Here is a 26574-nt window from a genome sequence, read left to right as displayed (position 1 = left end):
GCCCATCAGAGAAGCCATAGTGGGGGTTACTCACCTCGCAGCAGGGGGCTCCCTAGGTCCCCAGACCCCCAAGGAGTCCACCGGTGGGAATCAGCAGGTCAGCGGACTTGGGTGGGAAAAAGCTACCCCTCCGTCTTCACTGACCTCTGACTGCTCTTCAGCCCTTCCTTCAGCAATGAATGCAGGCAGCAGGACTCCGTGATGGGGGCAGTGCCTGTGACTTCATCACAGTAGACATCCCAGCCCTGTTCTTGTCACCTTGCGGTGTGACAGGTCCCTCGGCCTTTCCCCACATTGCCACTGCAGTTCAAGGGGCTACTACGGGACCTGCTGCCAGCTCTTGCTGTTTAACATGCTTGTGGGGAAGCAGATTCGCTGCTGTGTAACAAAGTTGTCTTTAGAGATTTTATAAGTGTATTTCAGTTCATTTTTAAACTCCTGTAGAAGTGATATCACACACTTACAAGGAGCCCATAGGCTTCAGCAGACTGCCAGAGGGGTCTTTGGTTCAAGAAAGGTTAGGAGCCCCTGCCTTCAAGGAAGAGAGGGCTTGAAGAGGTGAGGAAGGAGAGTGTTGCAGACAAGGGTAACCCGTGAGCGCGGGTGCAACAGGAGGGGTGCTGCAGCATAGGGAGTGGGCTCAGTGAAGAGCATGGCTCTGCAAGGGTGTCACTTCCACCCTGCCCCCCCCCACCCCCACCCCAGCAGTGTCTGGGAGCGCTACATCAGGCTGTCCATGCAGCAGCTGGTCTGGATGCAGTGACGGTTCACCCGACATGGATGGTGCCCGGAGTGCCCTTGTCATGGCTCTGTTCACGACCACGCCCTTCCCAGCACTGCTGTGGCGTCTCCTGGAGCAGGGCTGCCTGTCCCTGGAGCATGTAGGAGGCACTGAGCTGCTGCTGTGTGTGGCCCTTATGGGAAGTCATGGGCGGTGGGGAAACCACAGGCAGCAGTCCATAAGGCGGGTAGCTTCTGCCCCAGGGGTCAGGTGCAGGGAGATGCTGATGCCTCTGTTATCTTACCATGCTCTGGGACCCAGATGATGGTCTAAGCAGGTGTTAAATGTGGTCTGTCCAAACCCCATGTGGTTCAGGAGTCTTCATGCAGCGCAGACTCCTGGACTCTAAGCCTGATTATTTCTGCTCTCAGAGACCCCACACGGCACCCCAGGAGGTTCCTTCTAGCTGCCAGTTTGGCCGGTGGCAGAGGCTGTGACCATTTTGACAGGCAGAGCAGGGCTGCCTGGGGAAGGCCATGAAGGAAAGCTCCAGAGGAGCGACTGGGCCCTTAGCACCCTTGCTCACTTCTTCCTGCCCGACTTGGGGCCTCCTCTGCAGCCTGCCCAAAGGGTCCCATACGCCGCCAGGCCCACCGGTGACTTCCCCACTCGGGTCCTCACCACTGTTGGCCCTGCCACCAACCTGGGTGCTCTCATAGAGCTGGGCTCTAGGGTGAGACCATGAACAAGACCTACCTTATCTCACTTGAGTCTCCGGAGTCGGTGTATGTGGTGGAGAGGGGGTGTTCAGAATCTTCTGGTGCCTTAAACTTCCGCTTTGTGCTTGTTACCTCCTAGGTTCCATGTCTGCCGCACCTGACATCCCCACGCACCCATCCCCATGTGCACGCATGCGTGCACACGGGCGCACACACCACACACACACAATTCTCCCTGTGCACTTACGCAGACTTACACAGAAGCCCCACATGTGCACATGCCCTACAGACATTCCCTCACACACTTACACAAATTCACAGATACCGCACATCCACATACTCCACACATATGCCTGTACATACAGCATACACATCACACTAACACCCACACCCAAACCCACAATGTCACGGTCCCATTCCTGTGTGCTCTTCTCTCAGAATTCTCTTTCTGATGTGACTGTGCGGCCCTGGCTCCTGGTACCCTTCTGCCTCAATGCCTGTGGACTCCTAGAACCCCCTAAGGAGAGGGTCATTTGTCTTGAGGGCAGGTTAAAAGTTGGTGCCCCACATGGCCAGTGGGACAGGAGCCCACCTAAGGGCCTAGATTATTTTCTGCACTGGGGTAGATCCCTCACAGTCACCATGACTGATACACAGCTCCTGGTGACCCATGGCCAGCCTGCCTGGGTGACAGGCCTGCCAGGGCCCAGACCTGTGACAGGTGCTATGGGCAAGGGAGAGAGGTTAGGTGCAGCCCCTGCCCTCCAGGGCACAGTTAGCAGGACAGACAGGAAAGCAAGGCCCGGGGTCAGGACAAGAAGAGGCAAGAGGGTAGAGACGTAGCTGTGGGGACAGGAGGGATGGGGCCAGGGTTTCATGCTGCATCTCCCCCTCTCCAGCTCTTCCGACGTGTGGCGTCAGCTCTGCCTGGAATGGAGAACGTCCAGGAGAAAAGCAAAGAAGGGAGTATCCTTTTCCTTTGATAAGTGGTAAGTGAGTGAAAGATGCTGGAGAAGCCATTTATCCATCGATGTATTCACTTAGTATTTTAGAGCGGTGGGCGAGCCTCGCCTTGTCTCCAGCCCATCCTTCTCTGCTGGTGAGTATGATGTGGGGCCTCCTCTGTACCAGGACAGGGCTGAACTCCAAGGGCTTGAACACCTCATCCAGCTCTAACAGCCTGAGCTTCTACTTGTAAAGCAGTGGGGGATTGGGTAACACTGGATGTGAGTGACAGTGTAGGGCGGGGAGTGAAAAATAGTAACTCTGCCCATGTTTACAGTGAACATCACTTTGTATTTCATGGATACAAGTAGAGTGTCTGCTGCGCAGGAAGGCCGTGTATACCCAGAACATGGTTCAACCTGCTCTACCTGACACACTTCCTACCACATCCTGCCTGCTTCCTCGGCCCAGCCCTGCACAGCCCCATAGTGTCCACTGCTCTGTGGGACAAGGTCCGCGTGCCGCTTGCATGGTCTAACCCAAACCTCAGGTGACACTCAGAAGCTGAAATTGAGATGCAGAGAGGTAGTCTTGATTTTTCCCAGTGGGAAGGAAGGCAGTTATTTATACATACTCTGCCATGTTACAAAAAAAAAAAGTGTTCATGGGTATATACACAAGATAAGATAAAAACGTAGTTGCGTACACACACATAAGAAAACTGAGGTGTAGGAAAAATCAGAGATAAAGGCATACTTAAAATATATGCCATGGCCAAAAAGTGGCAAGGAGAGAAAATGTGACCTTTAGAAGAAGCATGGCTCTTTATAGTACTTAAAGCCAAAAGAGTCCCTCCCCCAGTCCTTAAGCAGGCGCCACAGAAACATCCCGGGACGCCTGTAGCAGGCCTCAAAGCGCTGCCTGGGAAGAGGCCTTCTGTGCGGTGATCAGGCCAGTGTGGGAGGAGTGGCAGCCTGGCTGTGCATCTTGAACCCATTCCTCTGGTAGTTCTGATCAGTGCTCCTCCAGCCCACAGCCCCCGGGCACCCGTGGGAAGGGCTGGAGAGGGGGCTGTGCCGAGGCTCTGCCCCGGGGATGTGGCTTCCCCCGGCAGCATCCTCAGAGTCTAAGTGACACGCTCTGACTAGAGCCTGAGGGGTCAGTGTTGCTGCAAGGGACTAGAGCGAGGCACACTTAGCCCCGTGCTAAGAGATGGAATCCATGCCTGGCCAGCGGGCTGTCCGCCTCCAGTGCACATCTATAGGGTGGAATCGATAGGTAAACAAGGCTGAGGCACTGGTCACCAGGAAGGCTTCTGAGAAAGGGCCTCTCTTGCTTGTGTTTACAGTCATCCCACAGCCCAAATGAGCTTTGCTTCAGGTGGGTAGGGGTGAGGGGTTGTATGAAGAAGAGGGGTGGGAACTGGTGACCCTGCGTCCTTCCTCCCCAGGCCAAGCACAGAGCCAAGTCCCTAGGTGTTTGTGGAAAGACAGAGGATCTGCGTGGGGCAGCTAAGGGATGCACAGGGACATGAGCCAGGGTGGTAGTTTCTCTGTGAGTCATCTTCCTTAGCGCAGCTCCCTGCAGTGATCGACATCAAGCTGGACAAACCCCAGGAACCCCCAGCCAGTGAGGGCGGCTGCTCCTGCTAATGCAGCCTGACCTGCCAGCTTCCTTTGACACTACTCGCTTGTTGTGTTGCTTCCTATTGGTTAGCTTCCTAAGGGGGGTGGGAAATGAGCTTATCAAGATGGGAGGATTTTTCTTTTCTCTCTGTCTCTAGGAGTAGGGTGGGGTGGGGAGGGAGGCTGGGCATCAGGGATCACGTCACTCTTAACAGCTGTTACTTAAACAACTATTTTTTGGTTTGGTTGTAATATATTGTACTTTATTAAGATTGCCAAAAACTGTTAAAATTTAAAAAAAATTTAAAATCATGTGTATACAACTTTTTGCCAGATAAAAATGTAGTCATTTTTATTTAAAAGATGTGCTTTTTGTTTTTGTATATTTGTAAACTTACAGAGAACCTTTTCCACACACCTCCTCCTTCCTGTCCTCTTTGAACCGTTAATCACCTCTGCCCTCCTCCCATCCCAGCCCAATAAATTACAACAATTAACTGGGCAACTTAATTAGGCTCCAATCCCAGACCCTACCAAACAGGCCCTACCTGGTTAAATCAAACACTGAACAAAACAGCCTCTGAAGAGGCAACTTTTAACTCTGTCCTTCTTCCGTGGCCAGAGTGGGACATTAGCCATGGCCCCGAGGTGAAATTAAGACCCTGTGGACAGTAGGGAGCCCGGCAGCAGGCCTCACTGGAATTACTCCTGCCTCTCCCCTCCCCTCTCTAAAAAGCCCTGAAGGGGGTGGAAGGCACTTGCCACAGGCAACCTGTGTTCTCTGTGGTCCACTCAGTTATTGGCAGATCAAGAGGTCATCGGAAGGAAGGATGAGGTGCTGTCGGCAACCGTGGGCTTGTGTCCATGTGTGGTTTATAGCCTTGGGGCACCGTGTGTGGTCTGAAATGTTCTAACCAACCTTCCCATCATTCAGCCCACAAGTGTGGGTTGAATCTAAGGGAAAGGCAAAGAGAAACTCAGTGTGTGCCACCCTGAAGCCTTCCTCTTTGGACGTCTGGGAAGCTAGAGCCTGTATCACACGGTATTTGTCTGTGATTGGGGAAGGGAGGGTGGACTGTGGTACCGCCACCTTGAAGATGCATGTGCAGATCCTCGGTTGCTGATACTTACTGAGTGCCGTTCTGGAAAAGCTGACCTGATACATTTCTGCCCCACTGGCATAATGCAGGTGTAATCTTTGTGCACTTACCTTTGTGGATATCGTAGCAGCACTCTGGTTGCCTGAGGGTACTTCTGAGGCGGGGTCTCTAGAAGGCTGCCCAGAGCGCCGTCCTTGCCATTTTGACTCTTTTCTGAGAAGGGCTTAATCCTGAGAACCTGTAAAATCTCTGAAGAGAATTCTAAGTAATGTAACCCCATTTGGCCACATTCCAAATAGACCCACACTTACTGAACCTGCACCTGCACAGAGCCAGGCAGTAGGCAGAAACTCTGTCCCCACTTGGTAAACCCTACCTTTGAGGCTGGCATTGACTCTGCCTCCACTGCTGTGCGCATGTCCTAGGTGAGCTAAAGGACCATCTGGAAGCGGTAGGAGGTGCACCTCCACAAAGGAGAACTCTAAAGTTGTTGCGTTAGAACTTCTCAGAAACTAATCCAAAATGGCAGCCGAATTAAGTGGAGCAGAGCCTGGCAGGACTCACTGATATTTGTCTCGTGGGCCTGCCACACACTTTCAGTTTAAGGAGACTGTATGTCAGAGCTGATCTTTAGAGAGGAATTGATCTTCAGGTGAAGAAAAGAGGAAGCAGGATTCACATTGAGCTCTTCTAGTAGGCAAAGACTGATGTATGAACGTAATTCCGATGTCATGTGTTTAGTTTTTATATGTGTGTACATAATTATATATAGAGATAGACTTGTGTATACACCTTCCACACATTCTCACAGAGATACATGTGCTCAATGTATATTCTTGTTTTTCCTGCTCTCAAGTTGGAACTTGCATTGTGATAACAGTTTTGGAAATTCAGAAGTACTACAACGTGTTGAAATAATACTTAATATTGTCAAAAAACTTGTGATTGTCTTGCCATCAATAAACTAATGCATAGATGTGTTAAACTACAGGCAAAAACAGCCATGGGAATATGTGCACCGTATCTCTCTATACTTATATGCACAGGTGTGCACGCCCATGTGGGCCAGTACCCCCCCACCGTGGCACACCCCCAAGTGGTGCTTGTTGGAAGAGTGCTTACTTACCTCGTGAGAATTTCTAGGAGTCCACATTACGGCACCTGGCCTGGTTGGCAGTGAGGGCCATTGTTTGTGGCCTCTGGGACAGCCCCATTTGCTGGGATCTGCATTGGGTCCCAGTGAATGAATGTATGGTGGATTATAATTTTCTTGGTACTAAAGAGTAGCTTTTCTTAAATATTACTGTAAAAACAGAGTAGAAACTCAGTTACCTTCTCGTGTGCACACACAGTTTAAGGCACCACGAACATTTTTTCTTTCCATCACAGCCTAGGAGCAGTAAGAGATGCAGTAGATGTCATTTGGCTTGATGTGGCCTCAATGAGCCGTGCCTTCCTCACACATACACAGGGTCCTCTCTCGAGTCCAGGCTCTCCCTAGCCCTGCGGCTTCTGAGGCAGGGGCAGTTGTCTCCTCTTGTCCTCCCATCTTAGTGGTGCCATGCTATCCCATGACTCTCCCTCCCTCAGGCCTGGTTTCCACACCTCACTCTCTGGTCTCTTGGGGCAGCCAGATCTCTCACACAGACGTGGGTTGGTTCCTTGGCTCTCGTTTTGAGCAGGTGCCATCACCGTTCTCTTGCCTGTAGATGGTATCTTGACTTGGAGTTAAGGTTCAATCATCAAATGGCCAGATTCCCTTGAAGAAGAGGTGATGAAATTGCCTCCGCATCCCTAGTGAGTGTTACATCCCGAATCCAGATGGGCCAGCATGAGGCAAAGCCGTCGTTCAGTCCTTCTCCCTGAGGACTAGCCCTCACCTGGGAGATGGCCAGGGTCATTGTGTTCAGGCCCCCTTTTTTTCTTTTAATTTGGGGGTCTCAAAGAAAAGCTGGCAGTAAAGCTCCTATTCCACAGACATCTGAAAAGAGCATGAGATGCAGGAAGCAGAGAGCATATTCATAAATGTACACACATGCCAGAATGAAGGTGTGACGTCAGCAGCTTGAGTGTGTAGTCCAAGGTTAGCAAGCTGGGTGATTGTGAGCAAGTCTCTTTGGGTCAAGAGGCCTCTCTGCCATCACTGTCCCCACTCTCTTCCCGTAGGCACCCTCAAACATCCTGAAACACTCCTGGGTCTGAGGAGCAGTGGCCAGATCAGTTCAAGTGTCTCAGGGAACAGAAACCAGGATTCAAATGTCAGTAACTAAGTGTACAGACATATCTTGAGTGCAACAGCTCTGTCCTCCTGATGGCAAGGCGGTGCTGGGCATCCCTGCCCTCAAGTACCAGGTGTGACAAAATGGCACCGCTGGCTTCGGTGTCCTACAGGTAGAGTGGCCTCATTCCTTCACACGGCAGAAGGCAGGTGAGGATGTCAGGAAGTGAGAACAGGTAGCCAAGGACGGAGTCCGCTCTGAGCCACGTGAGGGGCGACCTAACAGAAATATGTCTTTGTGCAGTGACCAAGCAGGGCCGTGTGCTCTCTAGTCTCCAGACTACCTCTCCCCAGGCATGGGAGGCATTGCCACCCAGCAACAGCAGCATGAGGCAGCGGTCTCACAACCCTTCCTGCCTCACAGGCAGGGAGACAGAGGCGAGAGGGCGACTTGCTTGTGATCACCCAGCAAGTCGGAAGCAGTCAGGGCCAAGGTGTCTCCATTCTCCATCGCCAAGTTGTGTGTACAAACGTGTGCACTTGCATGGGAAGGGCTGCTGTGCATGGGGGCTCCTCAGACCAGCTCTTCTCCGGTTAGGGTGTAAGGTTCTGTCCAGCGTATCCGAGCAAGCTGGGAAAGAATGCACATAAATTTCACGCTCCATTGCCAACAAGGCCTGGTCTCCAAGTACATTCTGATCGTCATGGGCGCCTGCAAACCAGGGCACCCTTTGAATTTTTGAGATGAACTATTTAGGTGTTCCAAAACGTTGGGCTCTCATGTGTAAACTCTGCTCCAGAGCCCCACATGGCTGATGCTCCCTGCAGGGCATGGTTTCTCCTCACAATGGGGTTTGGGAGCTTCCTTCCAGTGGGAAGCCTCCATACACGGAAGGCTAGCCAGCATCGCATGGTGTGTCGACTCGTCCCCTCACTTTCCCTCCCCCATCCCCTTAAAAGTGGTTGGCCACGAGGAGCACAGAGGGTGGCGTTTCCATCTTTTACTGGCTCAGCAGGCGTAAGTGGCCACATTGACTTTACATAAAACTGTGTAAAATGTGGAAGATTCAGCATGTTGATCAAACAATAAACTGTCCTGATTCTCAACACAAAACCTCTTGTCTGATGTTTCTAAGTGGTGCAGTCATATATGGGGTGTGGGGTGCAAAAACATTTCTTCAAGTGCCTGCTCCACAAAGACCCTCTTCTCCTCTCTGGGTGCTGGGCCCACCACCCAAAGCCCATTGCTTCTTCCTCCTCTTGACTGGGTCCTCCACATACTTGGAAGGGGGAAAAGCAAGGCACACTGATGAGGGTAAAGCCACACTGATTTCCATGATCTCCACTCTCCCTAAAGACTGATAGAAGGGAAAGCCCCAGGCAGAAACTGAGACTCAGGGGTGTGTCACCCCTGGTCTCCACTTACCATGGCTGGGGGATTTGAAGGGTGGGGTACAGGGACTGAATCTCTCTTCCTTCTGATCATTTCCAGAAAGCCATTTAAAGAATTTAAGGTGGGGCGCCTGGGTGGCTCAGTTGGTTGAGCAGCTGGCTTTGGCCCAGGACATGATCTCACGGTCTGTGAGTTCGAGCCCTGCTTTGGGCTCTGTGCTGACACCTCGGAGCCTGGAGCCTGCTTCGGATTCTATGTCTCACTCTCTATCTGCTCCTCCCCTGCTCATGCTCTGTCTCTCAAAAATAAACATTAAAAAATTAAAAAAAAAAAAAAAAAGAATTTAAGGTGAACCATAATCATTCTTGAGGTAACACCAAGCAGCCACAAACAACCTCCCACTCCCCCTGCACTAAGTAGAGAATATCCCTGAGAGGCCCCTTCAGGGCTCAGTCATCTCCAGACTAAAAGATGCCTTGAAGGCCAGGACAGTTGTGGGACCAATCCAAAGAGGACACAAAGGCCAAGATCAGGCATAGAACTGCCCCAGTCCGAGAATGCTGGGATTCCTACAGTACCAGGTCTCATTCTTGTTCAATTTCACTACATATCTCTTCCCTTCAAAAGTTCTAAAGTTTCTGGAATATCCTCTAATCTGCCACCTCAAGGAAGGTACCTCTAAATTAGGAGGGACAGGAAATAGATGCCTCTGCCCACTAAGCCTAACTTTCCTGGCTGCCAGATATAAAATGTGAAGTAGAGGAGGTACAGGGGATGTCAAGAGGCAGAGGCCTGACGACAGCCAAAGTGCACACACCAGATGAAAACCAGAGTCCAGCTGTTCTAAGACCAGAAGCCATTTCCCAGGATTATAGTGCTCAGGGTGGCAGGACTTGAGACAGCAAGGGGAGGGAATAATCTCCCTGAGGAGGACACAGCATTTACCCGCACGGCCGTCCGGCACCCCTCCCCTTGCCAGGTGAAGAGAGCACAGCTGGGGCCCCCCTGACATCAATGGGAAGATTACAGAGCGCTGGTGAACGACCTGTCTAAAGTGCCCCACGTGGCACTGAGGGATGCTGCTCAAGGTGGCCTTCCTTATCACTGTAGCTGTATTGGTGTCTAGTGAGCAAGAGTGGAGAAAGGAGCTTTGGTAATCCTTTGCTAATCTCAAATGAAAAACTACCAAAGTAAGTATACTGATACACACAAATATACCAAAAATACCACAAACAAAAACACGTATTTCAGTTCAAACATAATCTTAACAGAACGTCAGCACCTCACACATTAACAGGACCACAGGGGGACATTGGGATCCCAGGAGGTGCCGAGACAGAGACCGTGGGAAAAGAGAAGTGGCAAACCCAGGCACTCCCCGCTAACAACAGCTGTTGATGGCTAGGACCCCAGCAAACTGGCAGGTGCTTTGAAAAAACAGCTGGGATCAAGAACAAGATGGCCAGCCCCCAGAGCCCCCAGTCTGCAGTGTGCCCCATACCTTGTGGAAGACTGCATGCCAGAAGCAATGGCGGGCCCAGGGCATATTCATCGCAGCCACCCCCTACCATGGCATCTCCCGCGGCCTGCACCTCTCCCTCAGCAAGGAACAGGATCATTCATATCAGGTGGCAGCCGGCCTGGGGGCAGGTCTCAGTGCCCATACACACCCAGTGGCTCAGACACTGCTATGTTCCCAAGAAGGAGCTCTTTCAAGCCATGACTGTCTCATCTGTGACATACAGTTGTGCCTCGTCTGCCAGCCCCCGTGATTGACATCTCTTTCCACTCTGGCCACACTTGCCTCCCACCTCATGAAGAAATGGCTGCAGGGCCACAAGAGGATACCAACAGAGGAGAGAACACATGTGACCAATCAAAACTCCTACCCAGCACCCGAGGGAAGTCCCCTCGTGATTTCATCCTGGCCCAAATGCACGAGAGTGGAATGACTGTAGCGCAGGAGTAGGAAGCAGGATGAGTGCTTACTTCATCCTGTTAGAAGAACTAAACAGGGCTCATGGCCCAAAGGACTTAAAAACAAAACCTACTGAAGGTGCATGTGATACTCCAGGGCAGAGGACTTCTGAGGGTGTTCCTAGGAGCCCACGTACCTGGTAAAGCATATACTAAGCACGCGGATTCCTGACACCACACCAGATCTGCCGCTGAATTGAAAGTTTAGGACCAGGATCCTCAGAAGGGCTAACAAGCAGCACGGATAGTTCAGACGCACACCAGCATCTGAGAATCAGTGTTTGAGGTACGACATTACTTCTTCGGAAGATCATCTTTCAGCCTTGAAGACAACTCAACCTTGCTCCCCTTGTCACTTTTTTGGTATATTGCCTCCTCCAATAAAGTATAACAATTTATTAACCAGAAAAAAACAAAAAAGCAAAACTGAGAGATTACATGCCTCTTAACAGAAGCATCAGGCCATTGATTTTTATTCACACAAGCACCTGTGATTATGTGAACATGTCACATTTATCACAACCCTTTTTGATTTCTTCTTCGTTACTCTTACCTATTTCCTTAAATCACTGCTAGCTAATAAGGACAAAAACCAAGAATCCAAAGGACAGAAAGAACACTAGCAGCACTGAGGCTTTAGGATAGTAACTCTACCAGGGTCAAGGTCCAAGGTCTTCCCCGTGTCAGCTTGCACTTATTCCATATACGAGCAGCGAGGTGTAGGAAACAGGGTTGAGGGCAGAGGGGAGCTGTAGTCTCAGGCGGAGCTAGAATCACTCAAAGGAAGACGTGATGGCAGCCAGAGGCTTGGGCTGTAGCACATGCGGGGACCTCCCGCACTCGGATGTTATCGGCTCCGTGTTTACACAGACTCCCCCTGTCCCCTCAGAGCCAGGGTGGGTGCCCGTGCTGCATGCTTTCCGAGCACCCACACCCCCATCATGCTCTGACCACACTCTTCTGGGATTAACTTCTCACTTAGCCACAGCCACCCTGATCTCATCTGAAGCTTTGGCCGAGCTTGTCCCTGAGTGTGTGAAGTAGGGACAGCTGTTTGTTCCTGTGTATGCTGCAATCTGCAGGCCCTGGAGATGTGGAACCAGGCCTGCACCCTTCCTAACACATGCTCCCATTTGTACTCACCATACCGTTCCATTTCATTGCTTTGAGCCAGACAGGTTGTTTTATTTGCCAAGAAATGCATTAATAATTTATAAAAGCCATTTAAAAAGCCAACATTCAAGAAGACAACAAAGAGCATCACTTTGAAGAGGCTGACTTTTCTTTTTTAAAGTGTATATTCACTGCTGGTTAAAACTAGGGAGAACTTTTATCATTCCTATGTGTTCCACTGCATTCTAGCTAGGAGTACAAAACGGGCCAAACAGCACACGAACACATCCAGGAGCCCTCGGCCATCCAGAAAACCACAACAGTTTCTAAATCTCCACAGACTCCTCAATTAAGGGAAACCACCAGAACACACGAGGCCCTTGGCATTGGGGATTTAGCATTTACAGTTCTGTCATCTGGGAATGACTCCAAGGGTTCAGGGCATGTTTTTGAAACCTAAGTGTTATGAGGCTGGAGTGTGGACAAGTCACCAAGCTGATGAAAAACAGACCTGCTGTCAACACAGCCTTGCTGTTTTCTACCTGTCTTCACACGTCAGGAGACCACCTTGTAACTACACCCACACATCTGAGAATTCACAAAGGACCAGATGATGTATTGCCCGTGAACCAGCCAAGGACAAATGGAAATCAACTAGTTCCATACACAGACAGGGTTTGTTTTCAGGAAAAGGGACTAAAGCACAGAGGCAGAGGATAAGAAATTTTCAGATGATAATCATATTCTCATAATACCCTCCTAACCTTACGTCAAGCTTATATTAAAGGGACAACACCTTAACAAAGGGAAGCACACAAATAAAAGAAAGCAACGAGGGAGAACTAAACTTAAAAACAAAAATTCCAAGTTACTTTCGACAATAATTTGTTTCTAGAACAAGAAAATGTTTCTTATTACATTCTGTACCCATTCTTTATCAACTCAAGGCTACCACACCCTTTTCCACACACATACAAGTTCAAATGTCCTGCACTTTAGCTCTGCCCCTCAGGCGATTTTAGCCAGCCATTTCTCCAGGTCCCGGATGTCAGCAGAGCCAGCGTCCCCTCTTCCGCCCTTGGCACTGCACTCCAGGAACTCCACTTTGAGGGGCAACTGTGAGAACTCAAATTCTTTGCCTTTCTTTCCCAGCTGAACAGGGGCAGTGCTGGAACTGTCCAGTGTGCTGGGGGCAGCAGAACGGGTGACTCGTAAAGTGTTGCTGTGACACAAAAGAAAAATGAGGAAGGAGAGAGTAACTTTTATATAGTGATTAAAGGCCTTTAGAAAACCACATTCATTCCTAAATATTTCAGTATTCATTTAAATACTTAATCATAAACCTGTCAATTACACCATTAAGACTGTTGAATAACCCTTTGCATTCATATACCATTCTCAGCTAGGAGAGATGTGGGTCCGGCCTGACTTCGCTTGATAAAGAGTAGGTCAGTAACATCCCCAGGTCATACCAGTGCCCCCTTTATATATCTATAGAAAATCAAGAGTCGGACACTCAAATGACTGTGCCACCCAGGTGCCCTGAACACATTTTTTAAATACATGTTGTAAATGTTATAATAACTTAAGTCTCTGAAAGTTAAATGCGGGTAGATAATTTACATTTATCACAAGTCTATGTGGATACAGAGCTTAGAAATCCACAAACTCCAAATTCTCATATCCAGTTTGGGCCCAATCACTATTCTCCAACCTCTTTCCCACTAAAACCTTCCCAATTTAAGTTGTCTTACTGCCACCTGCTGGCCCCCCAAAAAAGTGCATAGCAATGCTCATTTGTCTACTTCTCCCACACTTTCTGCTATCCAGAAGCAGAGGAATACATGCTCCCCAAAGTGCTTTCTTAACAAAATAAAAAGCATTTCTTGAAGCTGTAAGGCTGCATGAAAATTAGTGAAGAATCTCCAAGAAAAACTAAACAATACCTTGCTTAGAAAAAGACACACATGAAAAAACTATTTTTAAGAAATAATTAATACAAAATTCAAGATATTACCTACCTCTTGATGGAAAGGAAGAAAAACTTTTGGGGAGAAACCCTTGGACCTTCTAAGCAAGGTGGTGGGTCCATGGGTATTCATTTTAGTATTCTTTAAAGTCAATATATGTGTCATATCTATCCCTTTATATGTAAGATATTTTACAGTAAAAACAAAAAACAAAAAACAAAAACCTTAGGGGAGGCTGGGTGGCTCAGTCAGTTAAGCATCCAACTCTTAATTTTGGCTCAGGTCACAATCTCACGGTTTTGTGGGTTTGAGCCCCACACTGGGCTCTGTGCTGAAAGCATGGAGCCTGCTTGGGATTTACTCTCTCCCTCTCTCTCTGCCCCTTCCCTGCTCATGCTGTCTCTATCTCTCAAGTACATAAATAAAAAAAAAAAAAAAAAAAAAAAAAGACTTAAAAAGGAAAAAAGGCCAAACATTAAATATGTACTCAGCTCTTATCATAAAGCCACATGAACATAGTTAACCTTGTTATTCAGGAGACTATGAAATGCTTCAAAGCTGATAGGGCCTAATTCTCACAAACACAGGATTAATCTAAAGTTAGACTCCTGGGATGCCCCGCTGGCTCAGTTGGAAGAGCATATGACTCTTGATCTTGGGGTCATGAGGTCAAGCCTCACATTAGGAGTAGAGATTACTAACAGAAATAAATAAACTTTAAAAGTAAAATAAAATCAGGCTCCTAATTTAACTGATATTAACCTTCCTAACTTTTAACATTTTGCTAAGTTACCTTGTAATGCATTTTCTTCTGTATTGCTTTTATATGGCTCTTTAGAGTAAAAAGCAAATGGACTAAGGAAAATATTTACTTTGAACACAGGAAGACTTGGGACTATACTGCTAAATAGAAAAAAAAAAAAATGGGATACACAAATATGATCACTTCTTCCCCCAATTCCCAACAATTGCAACAGAGTTTCTAGAAAAAATAAACCAACTAACTGTTCCAATTTCCTTAGTCTAACAATAAACAATTTACAGTCTCAAGAGAGAGCATCAAGAATAAGGGAAGAGATGAAAAATATGCAATTTCAGAAGGGACAGAAACCACTAACAGTGATGTCAGCAAGAGGGCAGAATAGCAATTTCCAGCACAAGTCTTGTCACAGAACCATCAATCTGAATAACCACCTATGCATGAGAGATAAGGGATCCAGGTCAAAGATCACAGGACCTGGGTATTATAAAATAATAAAATAAAAAAATATGCATTTAAATAAAAAAAGAAATAAAAAAAGATGCACCGAAGAGAGTAGGAAGGACAACTTCACATTACCCACATTACTTCTCCTGCAAGCATGGAGAGATATGCTTCACTTGGGGGAAGGACAGTGAAGTGAGCACTCACTATCCCAGAAAACCCAGCACCAGGCTAACCCTCATGGCCCCAGCCCACTCATGTGGACCCAAGCTCCAGGACCACCCCAATGGATCCCAGCACAAGGCCTGCCCCAGGAGACCCGGGCACCTGGCAAGACAGGAGAGATTCAGGTTCCAGCCTGCCTGAGTGGACCCTGGTGCCAGGCCCGCTTCCGTGGACCCAGGCAGTAGGCCCACCTACCCACGGATCTAGGAGCCAGGCCAGCCTGCCCAAGGGCTCCAGCAGCAAGCCCACCAAAGGAACAAAATAAAGTACCAATAACTAACCTTAAAGAAATGGAGATCTACTAACTGACAAAGAATTCAAAATAATCCTTTGAAAGTTCATTGAGCTATAAAAGAAAAAGACAACTCAATAAAATGAGAAAAACAATATATGAATAAAAATGAGAAGTTCAGGGCATGTGGCTGGCTCCGTCAGTAAAGCATGTGACTCTTGATCTCAGGGTGGGGTGTTCAAGCCCCACATTAAGCATGAAGCCTACTTAAAAAAATAAAGTTCAACAAAAAGAAACCATGAAACTTTTTTATGATATTCTGGAGCTAAATAACACAATGACTAAGGTGAAAAATTCAGAGATCTTTAACAGCAGACTTGCCAGAGCAGAAGAAAGAATCAGAGGAGCTTAAAATCAGGAATTTGAAGTTACCTAGTGAGAAGAACAAAAAGAAAAAAAAAAAGGAGTAAAGAGAGCCTATATAGGGGCACCTGGGTGGCTTAGTCAGTTAAGCGTAGACTTCAGCTCAGGTCATGATCTCACAGTTGGTGAGTTCGAGTCCCACCTTGGGCTCTGTGCTGACAGCTCAGAGCCTGGAGCCTGCTTCGGATTCTACGTCTCCCTCGCTCTCTTGCCCCTCTCCCACTCACACTCTGTGTCTCTTGCAAAAAGAAGCAAACATTAAAAAAAAAAAAAAAAAGCCTATATAATTTATAAGACATCATTAAATAAACGAAGTACATGCATTATGGTAGTCCCAAAAGGAGCAGAAAAAGACAAAGAAACAGAAATCTTATTCAAAGAAATAAAACAACAACAACAAAACCCAAATCTAGAAAGGGAAATGAACATCCAGATCCATTAAGCCCAAAGAACCCCAAACAAATTAAACATGAAGAGAAATTTTTTCTCTCTCCTTCATGTCTGATGGACAGCTTTGCTGGGTATAATATTCTTGGTGGCATTTTTCTTCTTTCAGCACTTTGAATATATGATTTCACTCTACTGGCACATAAAGTATATGCTAAGACTAAGAAATCTAGTCTTACGGGGTTTCCCTTGTTTGTGACAACTGGCTTCTCTTGCAGCTTTCAAAATTCTCTTTGTCTCTGACTTTTGTCAATCTGATTATAGTAGATGCACAAAATAAAGCACCACAAACAAATAGCACCACAAACAAATAATTAAATTATAAAGAGAAGAAAGGGACAAAGGAATTATAAAACAAAACAGAGTAAATCCTTACCTATCATTAATTACTTTAAATGTAAATGGCTTAAATTCTTAAAACAGAGTGGATGAATGGATTAAAAAACAAGATTGAACTATGTTCTATCTCCACGAGAGACACACCAGATTTAAGGTTCTACGTGAAGGGATAGAGATAGATATTCCACGCAAATGGTAACCAAAACAGAGCAGGGCTGGCTAGACTTATTTCAACAAAACAGACTTTTAAGTCAAAAATTGTCACAAGAGACAAAGATGGTCATTATATAAAGGCATAAGTTCATCAAGAGGATATAATAATTGTAACCATATATGCACCTAACATCAGAGAATCTAAATACATAAAGCAGATTAACAGAACTAAAGGGAGAAATAGATATCAACACAATGATAGCAGGGGACTTTAATCCCACATTTCCAACAATGAACAGATAATCCAGACACAGAATCAGTAAGAAAACAAAGTATGTGAACTAGACTAAACACAAATATAACTAACAAATATAGAACATTCCATCCAACAACTGCAAGAACGCATTCTTTTTTTTTTTTTTTTTTAATGTTTATTTACTTTTGAGAGAAAGAGAGAGAGATACACAGAAAACGAGCAGAGGAGAGGCAGAGAGAGAGGGAGACACAGAATCTAGAGCAGGTTCCAGGCTCTGAGCTGTCAGCACAGAGCCCAACATGGGGCCCGAACTCATTGCGAGATCATGACCCAAGCCGAAGTCAGATGCTTAACTGAATGAGCCACTCTGGTGCCCCAAGAATGCATTCTTTTTAAGTTTACACAGAACAGTCTCCAGGATAGATAACATGTTAGGCCATAAAACAAGTCAACAAATTTAAGACTGAAATCACATCAAGTATTTTTCTGACCACAATGGTATGAACCTAGAAATCAGTAATAGAAGGAAAATTTTAAAATTCACCAGTATGTGGGGAGTAAATAACATGTTTCTGAAGAACTAAGAAGTCAAGGCAAATAAAACAATATTTACACAAATAAAAATGGAAGCCCAACACACCAAAACTTACAGGATGCAGCAAAGGCAGTTCTAAGAGGGAAATTTGTAGCAATAAACATCTACTCTAAGAAAAAAGAAAGATCTCAGAAAAACAACCTAACTTGACACCTCCAGGAACTAGAAAAAAGAACAAACTACCACAAACTTAGCAGAAGGAAAGAAAAAATAGACATCAGAGCATAAATAAATGAAATATAGACTAGAGAACAATAGAAAATATCAATGAAACTATGAGCTGGTTTTTTGAAAAATAAAACTGACAATCCCTTAGCAAGGAGGAAAAGAAAGAAGACTAAAATTCATAAAATCAGAAATGAAAGGGCTAACTTACACCACAGAAATACAAAGGATAAGACACTATCAACAAATTAGACACCTAGAAGAAATGGATAAATTCCTAGAAACACACAACACACCAAAGCCTAATCATGAAAAAACAGAAAATTGGAACAGACGGATAATGAGTAAGGAGACTGAATCAGTAATTAAAAGTCACCAATAAAGAAAAGTCCAGGACAAGATGGTTTCACTAGTGAATTCTACCAAACTTTTTTTTTTTAATTAAATTTTTTTTTTTTTTTTTGAGAGACAGAATGCAAGTGAGCAAGGGACAGAAAGAGAGAGGGAGAGAGAGTGCAGAGCCCTGGAGCAGGGCTCAAGCTCACCTGATGCAGGTCTTAAACTCACAAACTGTGAGATTATGACTTGGGCCAAAGTAGGATGCTTAAAACATTGAGCCATCCAGGCACCCCTCTACCAAACATTTAAAGAAGAATCAATACTAATTCTTCTCAAATCTCCTAATTAAAGAGGAAGTAACACTTCCAAACTCATTTTATAAGGCCAGCATTACCCTGATATCAAAGCAAGAGAAGGACACTACAAGAAGAGTATAGGCCAACATCCCTAATGAACATAGATGCAACATTCCTCAGCAAAATACTGTAAAACCAAATTCAACAGTACATACATTAATGGATTGTACACTATGATCAAATGGGATTTACTCAAGATGAAAAGTTCAACATATCAATAAAGGTGATACACCACTGTAAAAGGATGAAGGATAAGAATCATATAATCATCTCAATAGATACAGAAAAATCATTCGACAAAAATCAACATCCTTTCATGATCAAAACTCAACAATAGGCACAGAAGGAATGTAGTTCAAAATAATAAGGGTCATATATGACAAGCCCACAGAAAATACTCAACGGTGAAAAGCTGAAAGCTTTTCCTCTAAGATCAGGAAAAGGCAAGGATGCTCACTCTCACCACTTCTATTCAGCATAGCACTGGAAGTCCTAGACAGAGTAATTAGGCAAAGAAAGAAATAAAAAGCATGCAAATCAGAAAAGAGGAAGTAAAATTATCGCTGTTCACAGATGACTTAATCTTATATACATAAATCCCTGAAGACCACTAAAAAGCAGAACTACTAAACAAATTCAATAAAGTTACAGGATAACAAAATTGATACACAACAATCAGTTATGTTTCTATGTATTACTAACAAACTATGAGAGAAATTAAGAATTAACAATCCTATTTACAATAGCATCAAAAATAAAATACTTAGGCACAAATGTAATGAAGTAGGTGAAAGATCTATACACTGCAAATTGTAAGACATTCATGAAAGAAAGTGAAGATGTGAGTAAAGGAAAAGATGTCCCTTGTTTCTAGATTGGAATAATACTGTTAAAATGGTTATACTATGCAAAGCCGTCTATAGATTCAATGCAATCCCTATTGACACTCCAATGGAATTTTTCACAGAAATAGAAGAAACAAAGGATGAAGGGATAAATAAAATGTGGAACATAGTGTGGAATATTATCCAGCCCTGAAAAAGAAGGAAATCCTACTACTTACAACAACATGGATGAACCTAGAAGACATTATGCTAAGTGAAATAGCAGACACAGACACAGTAAGACAAATACTGTATGATCACATTTATATGTGGAATCTAAATCAAACACAAAGAAGCAGAGTAGAATGGCAGTTACCAGGGGTGGGGGAGGGAGAAATGGAGAGCCTTTGATCATTAGGTCAAAGGTTATAAAGTTACAGTTATGCAAACAAGCATATGCTAGAGATCTACTATACAGGATAGTATCTATGGCTAACAATACTACCTTGTACACTTAAAATCTGCTAATAGGGTATCTTAAGTATTCTCATGAATCTCACACACACACACACTTAAGGGAGCAGGAGGAAACTTTGGGAAATAGTGGATATTTTGATGGCCTCAATGGTGGTGATGGTATCAAAGGTGGATATTTATCCCCAAATGCACTGAGTTGTATATATTAAATATGCACAGCTTTCTAAATATCATTTACACCTCCATTAAGGGGTTTAAAAAAACTCTTGATATTTAACTTGAATATCTTTTTTTTTTTTTTTTTAACGTTTATTTATTTTTGAGAGAGAGAGAGACAGAACATGAATGGGGGAGGGTCAGAGAGAGAGGGAGATACAGAATCCGAAACAGGCTCCAGGCTCTGAGCAGTCAGCACAGAGCCTGACGCGGGGCTTGAACTCACGGACCGCGAGATCATGACCTGAGCCAAAGTCGGACGCTTAACCGACTGAGCCACCCAGGCACCCCGACTTGAATATCTTTGATAAATGATATCTTTGATAAATCTGATTGAAGAGCTAACTTTACTCTTTATATTTTAAGAAGTTTAAAGCATATGGAATTAAATATATCATTCTCAACTAAAAGAAAAAAAAAGAAAGAAACCACAGAAAATGGCAGACTAGGCCTGGTAAAATTTTTCTGTCAAGAGCCATAAATTAAATGTTTTGGGCTTGTAGGTGACATTTAGTCTCTGTCACATATTTTTCTACTTTTCTTATTATTATTTTTTTACCTGTCCTTTAAAAATATAAAACTAAAAAAAAAACACAAAACAAAACAAACAAAAAAATCCATACATACATACACACATACATAAATACATAAATAAATGTAAAACTATTCCTTGTTTGCACATCCTGAGCAGGAATTTGTCAACCCTAAGCTCCTGAGTACAGGAACCACATTGTATTTCCCCCTGTAGCTACATTCTAAATGCAGGGCTTACCATATACTAGATGAATTATAGGTGCCTGTTAAATGAATAAAGGAGTAATAAGTAAATCCTAGTGGGAAAAAATGTGCTCAAAGTTGAATTTATGCAATTTTTCCTCATCAGGTTCTTTTCTTTAATAAAAGAAAATCCTGGGGCGCCTGGGTGGCTCAGTTGGTTGGGTGTCCAACTCTTTTTGTTTTTAATTTTTTTTTAATGTTTATTTCTTTTTGAGAGAGACAGAGTGTGAGCAGGGGAAGGGCAGAGAGAGAGACTGAGAGAGAGATTGAGAGAGAGAGAGAGAGAGAGAGAGAGAGAGACAGAATCTGAAGAGGCTCCAGGCTCCGAGCTGTCAGCACAGAGCCCGACGCGGGGCTCGAACTCACAAGCCGTGAGATCATGACCTGAGCCGAAGTTGGACACCCAACCAACTGAGCCACCCAGGCGTCCGGGTGTCCAACTCTTAATCTCAGCTCAGGTCATGTCCTCACGAACCATGGGAATCAAGCCCTGCGCTGGGCCCTGCACTGATAGTGTGAAGCCTGCTTGGGATTCTCTCTCTGCCCCTCCACAGCTCTCTCTCAAAATAAAAAAAATAAACATTTGAAAAAAAAAGTCCTTATATACAGCAATAAGAAAACAAACTTGCTTCATTATAAGGTTGATGTTATCTCCTAGGTAAGCTAGCTCTTACAAAGTGGCAGAGTACAGATACGTTAGATTCCTTAAAATTCAAAAGGTTACAGCTCAATTTACAAATGTTTAAACATTAAATTCAAGCTAAATAATGTCATGTAGCTTGAAAATAAAATAAGCTATAAAATACAGTATCATAGATGTTTAAATTCTTCCAAAGTGCTCCTTTCTTACTCCAACAAAAATTTCCATGGCTTTCAAAGTCTGTAGTTTCTAAAACCTTTCCTAACTACTATAAATGAACTAGAAACAGTGGGAAAATACACTGAATTTATAGCCTCAAAAAAGCTGAGATCTTCTATCCATGAATTTTTTTTTTTTATTTTTTATTTTTAACGTTTATCTATTTTTGAGACAGAGACAGAGCATGAACGGGGGAGGGTCAGAGACAGGGAGACACAGAATCTGAAACAGGCTCCAGGCTCTGAGCTGTCAGCACAGAGCCCGACGCGGGGCTTGAACTCACGGACTGCGAGATCATGACCTGAGCCGAAGTCGGCCGCTTAACCGACTGAGCCACCCAGGTGCCCCTATCCATGAATTTTTGAAGTATCCATGAACATCCCATTGATACTTTTTAAAATTCCATTAATTTTGTCAATTATTTAACAAATATATTTCACACTATTTATCAGACTATGATAATCATATACAACCAGACTTTAAGCAATATATCTGTATTTCCTAAGAGTTAAGATCTACATTAACCAATATGACTTATTCATACTTACAGTTCTTTCTCAAGCTGCTGCTGAATTAATTTTGCAGATTTTGCCATTGTAATGTCTGCACAGAAATAAAGACACTGTTATAGTTTAAACCAGAAAGGGTCTCTTTTCAAAACTTCTTGCACATATGGAAAATTCCTATTTAAACCAGTAAGTTTCTTTTCCCTTTAGTTTTTTAAAAGAGCTTTTTACCATTAGTAGCTCCACTATCAAAGTAATAAGCTTTATATTTGCATGCATGGGTTTTCCTACAAAAATGCTTACAAATGTATTAAGCTTGTGACCCTAAAATTGACTAGTTCTTTCCTAGTTTTCTACATCTTACAGACCTTTTAAATTAATATGCCAGTGTAACAGAAAGAACACCTACCAGTTTTTTTATTGTAACAAGAGCCTTCACTCTAACAGAAAAACCCTGTCATATAAAAGTAAACTAAGCAGATTTCCAGCTGATACTAAGATGGTATGTTACTCAAGTGCACCTTGGTAAGAGATAAACACTGGTTTGCACACAGCAGAACCCAAATAAATATTACTTTCTCTCTTTATACTGAAGAGAAAAAACAGAGAGGTCAGGTACTGATTCTAAGACCGATTCCTGATTAGACATCATGAAGGTTATTACTACCTGATCACTTCTGAGAAATGCAATGGGCTCTTCATAGAATCAGAATTTTAATCTGAAAGAGGACCATAAAATCAACTAGTTTATCTTATTTTAGAGATAATGAAACTGAAGCCTAGTTTTACTTGGTATGATGAAAAGTTTTTAATGGCTATGAGGTTAAAGAAAAACAACTTCTGCAAACTCCCCTTGATGACATGTGCTGGAAGGTAAATTTGTTTGAAAGGAGAGACTCCCCCTCTGGCCCTCCACAACTGTGTGTGAGATGACATATTGTCAATCTAACAAAACAGCTTGGTAAATAAAGTAAAATGATTTATAATTTAAAAAAATGCAAAACACTGTATCAAAGAAAAACTGATCATAGTCACTCCTTTGTATGGTAAAACTAATGAAAATGCAGATGTATAAACAATTTTAAGATTTAAAATTCTTCGTAGTCCATTAATAATTAGCTCTTTCTCAATAATAACAATCATAGATAAATGTATTAACTCTTAGTAGCAATCCCACAAAAATCTCAATTATGATTGCTGGAAAACACGATGGCACCTTGCTTATTGCAGGCGATTAAGAATGACGGTGTGTTCTTCAAACTCATACTGTCAATGAGAACTTGATACAGAAACTCTGCCACATCTTTCACCTCTCGTTGGAAGGCTGCACTATCCACAACGAACACAACAGCCCTGGAGGGGGAGAAAGAAAAAGCAGCACATGAGCATGCAAAAGTGCAGCAGTGTGTTGAAAAATCATGTCCTTAACCTCAGCCAGTTCAATGCTAATGAATAACACACAACAGACTCACATGCAGATATGCACACATGTAATCACACCACACAAATACTTAACAAAGGACTGCTGAGGAGACGCCAAGTGAAGTGTGTGCTTTTTTGATAACTGTGTACTTCTGGTGACTGTACAGCTTGAAATACTATTTTTTATCGAGTTGTATAAAAATGCAAAAAAAAACCTCCAAAACAAAACAAAGGACTACCAAGTGTTACTATGTATCAATGACTGATCTAAAAAGATCAGTGCCTGGGTGGCCCAGTCAGTTAAGCATCAGACTCAGTCTTGGCTCAGGTCATGATCTCACAATTTGTGAGACTGAGCCCAATGTTGGTTAACACACTGGAGCCTGCTTAGGATTCCTACTCCCCCACACTGATCTCCCCTGTGCGTGCGCATGCTCTAATATACATACGTTAATATAATACATATGCATGTATACGTACATATATACACATATACACACTTATGTATACACACGTATGTGCATATATATATACATACATATATACCTATACATATATATACATATGTATATGAAGACATTAATAGCAGAGCTGAATTTTAGCCAGACACAAAACTGGGACACAGATAGTCTGCAAAAATAGTGGATGCAGAGCACAAAGGAGTGGAATAGCATGGCCTAGAGAACTGAAGGTAGGAAAGGGGAGGGAGGAAACCAGGTAACAAAGGGGAAAGACACAATGAGCTACAAAATTTATGCTCTTCCATTACAAAGAATATTGGTGCTTAATGGAAGACAGATACATATAAGAGGGTAATCTTATATTACCCAAGTAGGGCCCAACCTAAGGCAGCAACAGTGAGAATTCTCACGTGCTAGAAATAAAGAGGTATCAAAGCTTAAGCAAAGCAGTTCAGGAAAAATAACAGATAATAGACTGTAGGGACCAGGGTTTGAATACTCAGGTGTAGCTGGAAAAGAGCAATGGCCAGAATGCAGTTGGGGAACAGGAAGTGAACACCTAGCACAAAGCCTAGAACTTAAAAGCAGTCTAGTGGAGTCTGATGGGGGAAAATAATCCAGGAGGAATTGAAGTATCAGGTATCTTGAGCCTCACACAGCAGAGGTATGAATTTACATTCTGTCATGGTGTAAGATTCTCAAGCAGAAAGAGGGAGGCCCCCAGAAGGTGGGGCCAAGATGGCAGAACAACATGAAAGTTTTTTGTGTGTGTCTTGTCCCTGAAATGCAGCCAGATCAACACTAAACCATCTTGCACACCTAGAAAACTGATTTGAAGATTAACACAACAATCTGCACAACCTGAACCACAGAACTCAGCAGGTACACAGCACAGAGAGGTGAACTGGAGAAGAGAGAAGCCACAGAAGGCAGGGAGCTGTTTTTGCTTGTGGAGAGAGGACAGGGACAGGGGGAGACTATGGGAAAGCACCCCCCCACCCCACAAAAGCAGTTGGGGAGAAAAGGAAGAGTCTGCGAGGGACTGAACAAAGAAGGGAGAAAGGAGAAAAGAGGGGGGTTAAATTCCATTAAGACGGGGGAGCACAGAGTCTAAAACTCCGCAGCTCAATACCTGGCAGTGCTCTGGTGGGAAGAGTGAATCCCCAGGAGCAGAGAGTGAGGTCCGAGGGATCCTCGGGCCACAGGTGGAGAGGCAGTTCCCCTTCTGGGAGGACATTTGGTAGAGGCTGTGTGGCCTCCCCACAGGCAAAGGTCCCAGCAGACCCCAGAGAACAACCACATTCATTGGTGTTGGGACAAGGGCATAAAGGGGAAAATCTGGTGCCAAACGTGTGTTGTGATTTACCATAATCCCTGAAACTCTGCGGCTACATGATCACACGAACTTCTTCTGGGGCGGGGTGGCACCCAGCCACAGTCTCTGGGCATCCGGCAGCAACACTGTCTCCCGAAAGTTCCTGGGGGTGGGCAGGCACCCGGCCATTGCTCAGTGAGACCCTCCCCAGACAGAATGGGTCAAAGCTGCAGTCCCTCAAAAGTGAGGGATTGGGAAACACAGCCCACCTTAGATAAAGCTCAGGAGGAAGGTGCCACCTAGAAGCCTGACAGCTTGGTCACGGACAGTGTAAACACGGGGAGTGCACAGGAGCCAGAGACAAAGGAGGGAGGCTTAACTGATGGTCGGGGAGAGAACAGAGTTCTGATACTACAGACTGAGTAGGTGGATGATGCCATTTTCACTCCTCCCACGCAGGCACATACATGCCTACATGCGCCACAACAATCTACCCCAGTAAGCTAAGCAGCACCACCTAGTGGAGAATGGAGTTGTTACACTAGGCCCCGTCCAACTGGGCCAACTGCCCTCAGGAGGACCACCACAAGTCTCTGCATGCTTAGTTTACAGACTATAAAGTGCTTCCTAGTTTGACTTCTAGGGGAAACCAATGTAATTTCAATTGTATTTTCTTCACTGATCCATCTATTCAATTTTTTTTCTTTTTTTGTTATTCTTAAATACAGAAAGAGAAAATATTTTTATTTTATGTTTTTATTGAAAAGATTTTTTCTTTTGTTTACTATAGTTTTGAATTTTTGGTAAATTTTTAAAATTCTATTTTCCTTCCATCATTTTATTGTATTCTATTTTATTGTGTTCATTTTTTCAAATGTTTTCTTTTTAATCTTTGTCTTTTTTCTCTAATATACCAAGCTCCTTTCAACAACCAGACCAAAACAGATATAGTATCTAGTATCCTTTGATGTTTTTGTGTTGTTTTTAATTTTTATATTTTTTAATTTTTATTAATTCCTTTTCTTCCTTCAAAATGACAAAAACGAAGGAATTCACCCCAAAAGAAAGAACAGTAAGAAATGACAGCCAGGGACTTATTCAACACAGATACAAGCAAGATGTCTGAACTAGAATGCAGAATCATGATCATAAGAATACTGGCTGGGGTCGAAAATAGATTAGAATCCCTTTCTGTGGAGATA

The 26574-nt window shown here is 44.2% G+C and overlaps 2 protein-coding genes across 3 annotated transcripts in view; one reads left to right on the top strand and one right to left on the bottom strand.

The window, feature by feature from the left end:
• RAB6B (RAB6B, member RAS oncogene family) overlaps positions 1-8442 on the top strand; it is a 61973-nt gene extending 53531 nt beyond the window's left edge. The window contains exons 7-8 of the mRNA XM_058729941.1: positions 2340-2406; positions 3973-8442. Coding sequence (XP_058585924.1) covers positions 2340-2406; positions 3973-4037 — 132 coding nt within the window. The 3' untranslated portion in view covers positions 4038-8442. The remainder of the gene's footprint in view (positions 1-2339; positions 2407-3972) is intronic.
• A 3964-nt stretch (positions 8443-12406) lies between these two features.
• Positions 12407-26574, bottom strand: part of SRPRB (SRP receptor subunit beta) — a 29336-nt gene continuing 15168 nt past the window's right edge. The window contains exons 5-8 of one of the 2 annotated variants that reach the window (XM_058729940.1): positions 23391-23527; positions 22217-22271; positions 15492-15556; positions 12923-13033 (exon numbers count right to left, since the gene is read on the bottom strand). In XM_058729940.1, the coding sequence (XP_058585923.1) occupies positions 15493-15556; positions 22217-22271; positions 23391-23527 (256 nt within the window). In that variant the 3' untranslated portion in view covers positions 12923-13033; position 15492. Of the gene's footprint in view, positions 13034-15491; positions 15557-22216; positions 22272-23390; positions 23528-26574 lie in introns of both variants that reach the window. The other variant, XM_058729939.1, reaches the window with a different exon arrangement.

This window comes from Neofelis nebulosa, chromosome 5 (genome assembly GCF_028018385.1).
Source record: "Neofelis nebulosa isolate mNeoNeb1 chromosome 5, mNeoNeb1.pri, whole genome shotgun sequence".
Classification (NCBI taxonomy): domain Eukaryota; kingdom Metazoa; phylum Chordata; class Mammalia; order Carnivora; family Felidae; genus Neofelis; species Neofelis nebulosa.
Note: the sequence above shows the minus strand (reverse complement) of the source record. Positions and strands in the feature narration are given on the sequence as shown.